This window comes from Pyxicephalus adspersus, chromosome 2 (assembly GCF_032062135.1).
Source record: "Pyxicephalus adspersus chromosome 2, UCB_Pads_2.0, whole genome shotgun sequence".
Lineage (NCBI taxonomy): Eukaryota > Metazoa > Chordata > Amphibia > Anura > Pyxicephalidae > Pyxicephalus > Pyxicephalus adspersus.
Window position 1 is genome coordinate 139,326,203 of NC_092859.1, and position 12,681 is coordinate 139,338,883.

Genomic DNA, 12,681 nt, shown 5'->3' on the forward strand with positions numbered 1-12,681 from the left:
AATACACTTTCATCAGTGAAGCTGGGTGATCCAGCAAACCTGGAATTGATCTGGTCCAGGATTCAAAATGTTTTCTAGCAAATAGCAAAGGATTTAAAAAAATCCAATCAAGGTTTTCTGGATCACCCAGCTTCACTTCTGAAAGTGTATTCTCTCCAGTCTTTGAAAGCTTTCATAAATCAGGCCCATTGTATTGCTTTATATGTCTGCAATCCCTAGGAATATCCATAGAACTCTAAGCCATTGGCACCCTGGAGCACTAACAAAGTACTCAATACAATAAAGATAAAATAAAGATGTGTATAAACATAAACATACCTATTACTATTCCAAGATATACTCCGGCAAACTATTGATGCAACAATTTGAAAATTCAATAGAATAGATATAAACAAAGAACAATAAATTGGTTCATGTGGGATCTGTAAAGGGAACAGGGAATACTTAGACTCCTGAAGATATAAATTATAGCAATGGGATGAGGAGTGCTGTCAAGACACTCTTTGCTCGTAATAGACTTTTGGGAATTTATAGCTTTATATTTGGTATTCATTTTCTATAAAGTTTGGATATAGACACGTTATTAAAATAAAATTAATTTGTTATATCAGTTTAAAAAACAAATGGTCATATTAGGGAAAAAGTAACCAACCTCGAATGTCACTGGGATTGCAAAAGTCCTAAAATTATCATTTTTTTTTATTTTTTTTTAAGTAGTAAAGTTTATCTACAGATATAAACGGAAACATTTTCATACCTGACACCCATGCACATATCCAATAATTTTATTTTAATAAAATCTATATAAAGATTTAGTTACAGACTTTAATTTCATGTTTTGTCACAAACCAGGTCCTAGATTTCCTTTCTTCTAATCTGCAGTGACCATATAACAATGCTGCCACTGCCCATTAGTTGTCAGGAGAATCCATCATGGGGTCCTGTAATGTTCAGTGTGACATTAAAGAGGAAGTAAACTGAAAAACACCCAAAACAAAAAAAAACACTTACCTTCAATCCCACAGCACAGTCGATCGATCCAGAGGTCTCTTCCATCAGGTCCTGTGTTGTCCCGGCATCCGACTTGGTAACGGAGAAGTAGGGGCACAAAAATACACACCACAAAAGATGAATTGATTTCACTAGCAGAGACAACAGAGAACATCTTCTGGAAGAGGTACAATTAAAAAAATTGTGATCAGGCGGTTGATGTTATTTTATTGCAAAAGGGACATCACCTGTCTCTTCTGCAATAAGAACTCGCCTGGTCACAACTTTTCTCATTTTTTTTTTTTTTAGTTCAGCTTTAGGTCTGATCTTACCTGATGAGAGATGTTTGCTGCTACTGGGACATGGCAAGGCCTCACTTGGTTAATAGGACGATGTATCCCTTCATCATATTTAGAGGCTGCCCCTGTCAGAGGTGGGTGGTGCAGGTCTTCTGGGAGCTTTTAAAAAAAGTAGACAAATAAGATTCCCACACCCCACCTGTTTGAAATGATTTGTTTTCATCAAAAGGTGACAATTCCATTCCTGTTAGGATGTGTTGTAACTTTGATAAGAGGTGACCAGTTAAGGTCTATGAAGTCTGATTGTACACGGCTATGTTCACACTGGCAGAAAGGTTGCCGTACAGTTACCGTTTCATCATGCCACTGATCTGCTGCCTCGAGAGAGATCCTACATTTATATTTTACCCGAGGCATCCGCATTGAGAATGAATGGGGGCAGCAATGAGTGGTTCAGTACCAGCACTGCAGTGCAAGTGACCAATCAGCTGACAAGTTGCCAACGTCCGGAAGCCGTGTGAGATCACTTGATCCCACTGCAGACCTGAACGGCTGTTAGAGCTACCAAATCTGTAAAATGAACACAAACTTAACCAAGAATTTCAGTTTATTAACAAGGAAGTGAGGAGGTCTACCTATCCTCTAGTACAGGGGCGAGCAAACTTTTTTGGCTACTCCGGTGCGCCCCGGAGCGGAGTCAGGGGAAGGACTAAGCTGGAGGGAGAGCCGCGGACCACGTCCCCTGTAAAGATTGTAGGCTCAGGGCATTGGGTGGGTTGTGTCTCTGGACACAGGCTCAGACCTGCGAGAGTGGGCGGGTTCTAGCATTATGACATCACTATGGGGGAAGTTTCTTCCCCTTTGAGTGGCACCCAGATCCCCACGCATGCATTGTCCGGAGCTTGAAAATTTAGTGGTTCCCAAAAATGGCCACCAATGTAAGAGGCATTCTTCCTACTGACCACCATATTAATATACAGGTAGTCCCCAGGTAAGGACATCCAACATACGGACATCTCCTAGATACGAATGGGCTTCCCTGCTCGCTCCTGTGCAAGATGGAGGCTTGGAGGGTGGCTGTTCAGTTAGCATGACTTGCAGGAGAAATCTTTTGCTAAACACAGCTGAGGTTGTGGGTGATCTTAGGGGGGTGAGCTCTTTCTGCAGCCTCTTGTAACTCTTTAATGACCAAGACAAACTCTGCAGTTGTTTCTTTTTGCATATCAAAGCTCAGCTTGCTCCAGAAGTTAATAAATGTCTAGGCTCCATAAAGTTTTTTTTTTTTTGCTTCGTTTGTGATTAACTCACAATGAGGTTTTTTTACAGTAACTGACACCATGCTGCCTAATATTATGTTGAGACAAACATCTGTCCTTATGGCATTTATTAAAATAATGTACCTGTTCTGACTTACATACAAATTCAACTTAAGAACAAACCTACAGTCCCTATCTTGTATGTAACCCGCGGACTACCTGTAGTGAGATCTGCAGATATATTAATTATAGCAGGGGTTCCCTGAAGACCCAAAGGTTATTTGAAGGGTTCCTCCATGTAAAAAAGGTCAGGAAACACTGATATGGGCTGATCTAAAGGGATTGTACAATCAGATTGTATGATCAGATCTTCTGCCAGGTTTTTATTAGGAAATGGTAAAGAAGGTAAGATATAATAAAGGTTCTTATCAGAGAGTTTTGTATCATGTAAAGACATGAAATGATGGAAAAGCACTTCAGTGACACACACACTTTAATAACAGGAATTAGAACTTCTGCCAATGTTTTATTGCATTTTGCACCTTTCTGCCCCAATGACACCCATTACTTGTTTATAGGGCGTAAGCTCTTTGGGGCAGGCTCCTCTCCTCCCCCTGTGTCACTGTATGTCATTTACAACTCCTATCTATTGTACAGCGCTATGTAATATGTTGGCGCTATATAAATACAATTTATTAATAATAATATTATGGTCACTGGGAGAGGAAGAATAGAGAATCCCACCATTAAGGTCCTAAAAATATTTTACATGTGCAAAGTTTTATCTATCCAACCCAGCACCAAGGCTGAAGACATTGCAATATCCATTGATCTCCTCTGTCGTTCAGGACGCGCTCGATAAGCTCTGCGATACGTTGCTTCTGCCTGGAGTTATGTTGGACGCGCTCAATAAGCTCTGCGATATGTTGCTTCTGCCTGGAGTTATATTGGACGTATCTGGTAGCTGATTGGTTCGAGGGGATAGTGGCGGAAGTGACGTATTGAGGCCTGACCAGGTTGGATTTGAGTTCGCCGCTTGTAGTAGGGAGACTCGTGGTTTGGCGCCATGGTGAAGCTGACGGCTGATTTGATCGAACAAGCGGCGCAGTACACGAATGCTGTGCGGGACCGGGAGCTGGACCTGCGGGGTGAGTGTGAGGAGTGGTCGCTGGTGTAGTTAGGGGTGTTTTGAGGCTGAGGATCCGCCAGGGATGTGGAGGAAAGGGGGAGGGGAGGAGGTTACCTCATCGTCAATTTCATAAATAGAATCGAGCAGCGAATATACCGGGACTTGTGACTGCGGTCTCTGCTATAGAGAACCCATAGGGCCTGTGTATACAAAGGAGAACCCTACTGACTCCACATGGATGTCATCCTGATACCTGAGAGGAAATTTTACTGCTGTACCCTGTCGGTCAGTTCTGGTATTACACATGTGGATGGGATATCAGCATTGGTGGGTTTCCAGGTGTTTGGTTGGCAGGGTGCTTATCTCTCAGAAGGCCACGTACAGGATGTTGTATTTATTTACTCTGTTCAGCGGCTTCCCCTTTCTTTGGGGTCTTTTGCCTTAAAAGTGGAACTAAAGTGAAAAAAAAAACCAAACCTTTAATCCCACAGATCCGTCGACCTTCTCTCGCTCTGCTCTGACTGCGAATGCATGCCATCGGCATCTCTTTTTCCTTAATTTATAAAAATGCCCCTTGTCCCAATCTTGGACATGTGCTGAAGGAGAAGCCAGAGCCTCCTGGGATGCGTGACGTAGGTATATCAGGAGGCGCTCCACTCCCATTCTGTCTTGATTGCCGTGGCAATGTTGCACCAAAAAAATGGGATTTTTACCTAACTTATAAGGGTTGTCTACCTTTTTATGTAAAGTGGAAATTCTGAGTTTAGGTACGCTTTAATCCCCTCAGCAGTCTGATTCTGTCTAAATTTCCATGCAAAAAGCAGTACAATTTTTTTGCATGGAAATTTATTTTACATTGTAGACCTATAATTCTTAGGCATAATTCACTGAAATATGTCCAATAGTAATAAAAGTAATAACTTTAAAAAAACACAAAAATCTGTTAAAAAAAAAAAGAATAGGTAAATATGTAATATAATTGTACAGTAGCATATATAATATAATTATTTATACACTATGTGAAGATTTCTTTGTATTGGACTTAATACAGCTATTGTGTATTGAATCTAATACAAAATGATTTGAATTTCCCGCCACTAAGTCCTGGCTGCACTGACGTCACCCGGAAACTCCGTAAGACGTGTCTGCACTTCACGGCTAGAAATCGGACCAGCAGGATGACAGAGTAAGATAAGTGGGCTTTTTTTTTAAGCTTAAAGCTACCCTGAGTGTGACTCGGGAATACCAATTTTTGCACTAAAAATCCACTTTGAGTCACACTCGGGAATACCGCTCAGGAGGTTAAAGTATTAGCTTTCATTTTTTAAAAACACCACAGAATATGTTATTGCTATACATCTAATATAACCCAGAGATTTATATAGTGACGTGCAGGTGCTGAGCTCTTGGGCAGCTCTGAGCTGCTGAGGATACAATTGCATTAAAGTCGCTTAAAGGGGAACTAAAAAAAAAAAATATTTGTCTTTTGATATATCTGGTGCCCGGGTCACCCGATTTCGCTCTGGGCAGGCACAAAATGGGATGACGTAGCTTGCTGTAAATGGGGAGGGAGAGTGCCAATCTGACTGCGCATGTGTGAGATCAAATTTTTTTTAACCAGTACAGCAAAAAGCTCCTTCTGTGTATGCCAGAAGCCATCTTGGAATGTGTGATATGTATATCCCAGCAGGCTCTGCTCTATAATTCTGTCTGTATTACCATGGTATAGTAAAGACAGAAGATGAGAGGCCTCACTTTGTTTTTGTCCCTTCTGCCATAATGTGTCTTACCTGCCTGGTCACCAAGCTGAGCTGCACATGTACAACATCAGCTTTAGTTGCCAGGATGACTGGACTGTGTGCCGGGCATGTGGCAGCCAATCAACATGGATTGTTTCCTGGGAAGAAGAGACGGAAGATGCTGGGAACATGCAATGCAACGTAATTAGGTGAATCATGTGACTGACCCATCTGTGATCTTCAGTCATCTTGATTGGATGCCACAAGATGAGTTCATTCATCCCCAGCACATGCAAGGGAAGCCAGGTTTCCTAGTAACCAAAGTTGCGCTTCAGAAACCTGGATCGGTCAGGCAGGTAAGACACGTTATTGCAGAAGGGACATTGTTTCTCTCTTTCTGCAATAATGACCAAACCTGATCGAGCATTTCTAAAAGTGGGATGTTAGTTGCACTTTAATGCAGATTCAACATGGTTTTGAGTTGAAATATGTTGTTTTCTAAAGCTCTAATTAACATTAACACATTTCATTGATATGCACGGGATCTAATAATTGATGTCATGAACCGCACACTAAGGGGTAAAAAGGAAGTGTAAGCGATTCTGTGGGAAACAAAAATGTAACACAACATGTTATTTTTTTTAACTTGCTTTGGGTTAGTTGCATTTATCATATGTAAATGTGCATAGAGTGCCGAAAGTTTCACTGAATTTTTTAAAGCTTAAAACAGCGTTTTTTTTTTTTAGCATGAGGTAACCCCTGAAATAACTTTCAGGTCTAATGGGAACCTCTTCTATAATTACTATATTACTATCAGTGGGAAGAATTCCTCTTACATTGCTGTTCATTGGGAAGAATGTCACCCTTACAGATAGCACTGGTACCAATGATATTTTTGGCTAATTTACCTGAGGGGTAAGATTTGCTCATTGCTCAAGTCAACCTCTGGAGGAACCCTGGTTGAGAGATGCTGCCTTATTGTAACATGTTGTGAATTTTGCTGTTTGCTCATTGCTTGAACAGATAATTATCAATAACAGGATATTTATATGTATTGTTGCCTTCACCTAAGAAATGTAAAAGTATATGTATAGGCAAAATGTTTTTTTTTTAAACACGCTCTCTATGCAAAATGAATAAAGCCATTTTGCCCAAACATATACATTATTTGCACAATCCTTTCCAATAGACCTTGTTACCAGTATTCATTTTCCTTCCTTACAGCTTACAAAATCCCAGTAATTGAGAATCTCGGGGCCACATTGGACCAGTTTGATACAATCGATTTTTCTGACAATGAGATTAGGAAGTTGGATGGATTTCCCTTATTAAAAAGACTAAAGACTTTGTTATTGAACAACAACAGGATATGGTAAGTTTATGCTTTAGATGTTTTCCTTGTCAACCTCATCTGATTAAAATCAGATGAAATATGAAGCGTGTTCAGTATCCTCCTCAGCCCCTTTAGCTGGGCTCCCCACCCACCACTTTTCAGTAACCACCTGGCTGTTTTTGTGTGGCTACTGAAGAGTTAGGCTACAATACCGGGGCTGCCAGCCTCCCTAACGCCATTAATCTTTTATCTTCCATAACACTATGGCTGACAAAAGGGCTTTTTTTTTTCTCATGGAAAGTTATAATAAAAGAGCTGTCAAACCAGGCAGAAATACATTTTACTTAAATATAATAAAATAGGAGTGACAGCAAATACATATTTATTTACATATGAACTTATTTATCTTTAGTATAGGGTCCTGTCCATTTATTATTGATCATGGCATTACTGTATTATTATTAAACAGGATTATAAATCTGTCATCCACAACTTGCTACGAGACTTTTGTTTTTTTAGTCAGAAGATATTTTGGAGACAATCACAGGACATACTCTTTACATAGTGAGCTTTAGCTTGAGTTTGTTTCCACCCACCTGAACAAGTTCATGAAAATTGGACCATTAACACTGTGCTGATTTGGTGATTGCTGATGAATTGGACCATTAATGCTGTGAAGATTTGCCAGTTTGCAGCTCCTCCTCCTAGACCCTAATACAGATTCCATAAGTGTTCCTAGAGAAGAGGAGGTGCATGTGGAAGAGGACTGGAGAAGCCATTTTGGGTTACTTGCCTGATCATTGCTAAATTTACAAAGTTGTACACACTCCTGTAAATTTAAATTGTTCAATGTTGTATTGATGTTTGCTTTTCAAAGGTGCTGCAGCCCACCTTGTTTCCTGTCTGGGGGACTTCATCCGGCCCTTCCCAGTCTATCACTGATCTGCCCCCTTCGTTTATTGGATTTAATTTCTTTAAACATATAGCATTGTACTACTAATTGAAATGGTGGGACTGGTATACATCCAGCAAGGAATGAACTTAAGGATGAATACAGATATATGTGGCCTGCGCTTTTCCAGTAACATTGTTTGTGGTCTTTAAAGGACATGTTAGCTTTACCTAAAATACATGTCCAATGTTAAATTGTTCATTATATATATATATATATATATATATATATATATATATATTGGTGATCTCCAATAATAATGGCTTTTTTCTTTACAGTCGTATAGGGGAAGGCCTTGAGCAGTTGTTGCCTAATTTAACTGAACTGATTCTCACAAACAACAGCATTATGGAACTGGTAAGTTTCCTATTCCTAAACATCCAATGCCCTCTGTGAGCTTAATGTGTTTGGTGTATTTTGGTTTAACTTGTTTTTCAGATGTCTAAAAATTATTTTTCCTGTTCACAGGGTGATCTGGACAATTTAGCAGCTCTTAAAAACCTTACCTATCTTAGGTGAGTATTATTATTACACAGTATGACATATTACGCAGCGCTGTACAAAGTCCATAGTCCATAGGAGCTCACAATCTAATATACCTACCATAGTCATATGTCTTTAGTACAGTCTAAGGGCAATTTTGGGGGGAGACAGATAACCTAACTGCCTGTTTTGGAATGTTGGAGGAAACTGGAGTACCCAGAGGAAACCTTTGCAAACTCCATGCAGATAGAGCCCTGTTTGGGATTTGAACCTGGGACCCAGAGCTGCAAGGGCCAGAGATCTAACCACTGAGCCACCGTGCTGCCCATGTAGCATTGTTTGATCTTTTTAGGTTTACAAATAATTGTTTTAGGGGGATTAGGGTTGCACCATTTTTTCCATTATTTCCTATTTTACCTTTAAGAATAAAGTCCAAGTTAGAAACTTGGTCAAATTTTTATTAAAGTCTGTATCCTTTCTGGGGACAGTTGCCCCTCTTTATTCTTCAATAGGGAAACCTGTGACAAGTAAGATGGCGGTATGAACCTCAGAGCAGTTTCAGACACATTTGAGTTTGCTGTTTATGGTATTTTTAATATTACATCTTTTGTGCGAATTTTCATCTTTCAGTTTATTAAGAAATCCAGTCATAAACAAGCGGCATTACAGACTATATGTCATCTTCAAACTTCCCCAAGTCCGTGTGCTGGACTTCCAGAAAGTCAGACAAAAAGTAAGTTCTCTCAGGATTGTTTACAAATGTTTAATCTGGCTTCTTAACACATTTTGTGTGTGTTGCTTATAATATATTACCGGAAAGTTGCATGAAAACCTGTGGTGTATTGCATAAGCAGTGGGGGTCTTTAATGTCCAGTCTTGTTTTACTGTAGTGGTCACTAATCTCTTCCAGTGCATAGTACCCATAGTGTTTTGGTAACTTAGTTTTTTTACTTGGCAACCCATTGGTGTCGCCAGAAATGGAAGTGACCACAGACAACTGTCATTACAACTTCCTGGTGAACCAGTAGTATGGCTTAGCTTTTCTGCATCCCCAAATTCTAGTTCCCCTTTTAGTTCATACTTCAATTTAGTGGCCCTTGTTAATGCTTATTATGTAAACACAGTTCACACCCCCACCTCGCATAGTTCACTCATATTTGGTTCGCTTATTTGCCCGTTTGTGCTGGTTATTGTTGCCTACTCTACCCAAAATTGCAGGTCTTTCCCAGCCAATTGCACTGGCAGTCACACTGCCACTGACTTTATTGTGAAGAGTAATGGCAGTGCAATCATCTGGGAGAGGACTGCAGTCTTCAGAAGGACTGGTTATATAACCAATACATACACTAATCTTGCCACGGCACCCACTTGGGAAACATTGTGCTAAGGAACAAATAGGTAGTAAATGTAACCAAGCTTCAGTTATAAATTATATTGTGCTAAAGTGCATATATTCTGCATGGTCAATGGCGTAGGAATGTTAATGGGACTTGCTTCAATATTTAGGTAATTTTATTAATTTATTTTCAGTTTTTTTTATTGTGGATGTTTGTGAAACCATATGGTTGGTTTGTAATGTAAAACTTCTGACTGCAGTCAGTTCCCAGTGTTCCATTTGCTGTATCTGATTCTAAATTAACTCTGTATATGGTATCGCTTCAGGAGCGAGAGGAGTCAGCGAGTATGTTCAAGGGCAAGCGGGGTGCACAGCTTGCAAAGGATATTGCCAAGAGATCAAAAACGTAAGATGCAAACTTGTCTCTGCCAACTGAAATTCTCCTTCACAAGCACCTTTGTACAGAGACACTATATCTGTTATAGGTGGATGTTATTAGTCAGTGTTAAACCAAATTTTTTTTTTTTAACCAGATGGGAAGAAATTGTAGGTGGGTAAAACTCCTGTATTGTGACCCAAATCTTCAGTCACCACCCAAAAACAGCCAGGTAGTTACTGAAAAGTGCCGGGTTGAGCGTCCCACCTAAAAGGGGCCGGTGAGAACACTGTTAATGTTAAACAGATCTGCCCCTTATCTTAGCTGATATGTTTTATCAGCTTTCTGTTTTCCTTATCCACATGAGTTTTTAGTGTGCCATGAACTCAGATATCCTGATGGTGAACTGTGTAGCACCAAGTCTAACTTATTACTCATCACATTTCCAAAATATCTAAAAAGCTGTTTCCAGTAATTGAGTAGATAGGGTTTCTCTGGTCTCTGTGCAGTACAAGGTGCTTCTGAAGAAGTGTTTTCTTTGTATCAGCTATTAACAAAGATGAGATACTACACTGGTTTAAATCCCTTTCATTGTGTCAACTTTGAAAGTGGAGAGAAGCAGATGTTTGTTAGAAGGAAGTTGAAAAACATAATGGATTGTCACTTGTCTGGTTGCAGATTCACACCTGGTGCAGGTTTAGTACCAGAGAAAAAGAAGACTGGGCCTTCACCTGGGGATGTGGAAGCTATTAAGGTAATATTATTATTATTATAATACAATGTTTTTATAGCGCCAGCATATTTTTGCAGCGCTGTACAAAGTCCATAGTCATGTCCATCAAAGGGGAGCTCACAATCTAATTTCCCTACGTCAGTCATATGTCTTCAATACAGTCTAAGGTCAATTTTTTTGGGGGGAGACAATAACCTAACTGCATGTTTTGGGGAATGTTGGGGGATACCCATGCAAACACGGGGAGAACCTGCAAAGGCCAGAGTGCTAACCACTGAGCCACTGTGTTGCCCTATATGATAATAAGTTGTATCCTGGTGCCTTTTCCTAAGAGTTGAACTCTAGGCAGATATAATATACAAAAATTAAAGAGCTCTGCAATCATTAATAAAATAGTAAATTTTTAAGCAGGCAGAGTAAGTTCCAGAGTGCAATATAGTATCGCCCTTTTGCAATTCTGGTAAAGGAGTACAAGAATCCAGATTGCTTCTGACTAGCTCATGAGCCTACTCATGAAAGGAAAAAGCAGATTGATAGAGAAGAAGCAGCACAAACATCTGCTTAATTTTCTTCACTCATTATTTTAGTGAATTTACAATTAGAACATTAAAAATGCAATCTGTTCTACATGGGGAAAAGCAAAGTGAATGCTTCTCTTACCATTTCCTGCCATTGGAACATTGTGATCAGGTTGATCATGACAAGGATGTCTGGTAATGACATCCTATGAGAGCTGCAGGGAACCACAAGGACTGATACTCCTAAAAGTGTCTGTTTCCCAGGAAGATTCATAGGTGTATCAAATAGAATGGTGAACTAGCAGCTCAGGCAGCAGGAGGGGGTAACGATTCACTCTTTAGGTAGAGTTGTTTGTGATTACTATTGATCGTCCCCTTAACACCAGTCAAAAACTAATTTTGTTATTTTGGAGTTGTGATCTCCTCCCCACATGACACTAAAGATGCTCATGAGGGAATTTTATATTTGTTACCTTTGATTAACAATCACAGGTATATGACTTATAGCTTGTGCTAGTGATCACACTACTGCTGTGTCTTTCTGTAAAGTTAAGGCTAAAACTTGTGTTGTTTTTGCAGAATGCCATTGCCAATGCTACAACGCTGGCAGAAGTAGAAAGACTTAAAGGCATGTTGCAGTCTGGTCAGATTCCTGGCAAGGACCGTGCACCTGGTAAGTGAAATATGTATTTTTATATGATCTCCAGTATACATAGCTCAAATAGCAGCTCTGTACATCTTTCCATTGCTTGTGAAATATTTGTGAACAAAAGATTTGCAGATCTGTTTCAAAAGTGTATCTCCAATATTAAATGTTTGGTCTTACTGGGGTAATACTTTTAATTCATCAGTGTGAGGGGAGTGTATTGGGTTACCTAAAATGAAATCATGACCTTTTCTATGTACTTTCCGATTGCTTACATCTTTGTATTGTTTCACTCTCTGTAGGATCTGAGGTATTCATTTCAGAGGAAGCTGATGAGGAAGAAATGGAAGAAGAGACTGCTGCTAATGGCTCCTGAACTTTGTTTTTATATTTTGTGTTCATTGTAAATGTTCTTATGTAAATTTACTTCTATAATAAAAGTTTTTTGTACTTTAACTTGCTTTTGTGCCCAAAACTTGGACATAGACCTGCTAACAAAGTAATTGGTTGTGCATTTAACTTAAGCCCTTTACGTCTAAATTGGTTACCCCAAGGAAAAGCCATTTCATTTTGGATTTTCCTACACATCAGATGTTTAAGTTGGTAGCTGTTAATTGCAGAATTCAAATAACCCCCTAAGGATCTAGGAAAGGCATTGGGAGGCAAAAGTCAGATTTTGGTCTCTGTACTAGCAGACAGGTTTTTGGGCACACAATTTTCTGCTTGGTTTTAGGCGTTCTGCAGCCTATGCTACATGCAGTGAGGAGCAACAATGAACTATAATGTTCTGTGAAGCTTGACTCTTCTCAGCTGAGCTTTATATTTACTGCTGTCTTATCACTCCATAGCTAAATGCTTTGTATCCATAGATGGTAATTACTGTTGGTGACA

The 12,681-nt window shown here is 39.6% G+C and overlaps 1 protein-coding gene across 1 annotated transcript; it reads left to right on the top strand.

The window, feature by feature from the left end:
* Positions 1-3,532: 3,532 nt before the first annotated feature.
* On the top strand, positions 3,533-12,246 carry SNRPA1 (small nuclear ribonucleoprotein polypeptide A'). Its single transcript, XM_072402648.1, has 9 exons — positions 3,533-3,693; positions 6,638-6,785; positions 7,977-8,055; positions 8,167-8,213; positions 8,812-8,914; positions 9,844-9,923; positions 10,572-10,647; positions 11,724-11,817; positions 12,093-12,246. The coding sequence occupies exons 1-9, from the start codon at positions 3,612-3,614 to the stop codon at positions 12,164-12,166; spliced, it is 783 nt and encodes a 260-aa protein (XP_072258749.1). The 5' UTR covers positions 3,533-3,611; the 3' UTR covers positions 12,167-12,246.
* Positions 12,247-12,681: the final 435 nt, after the last annotated feature.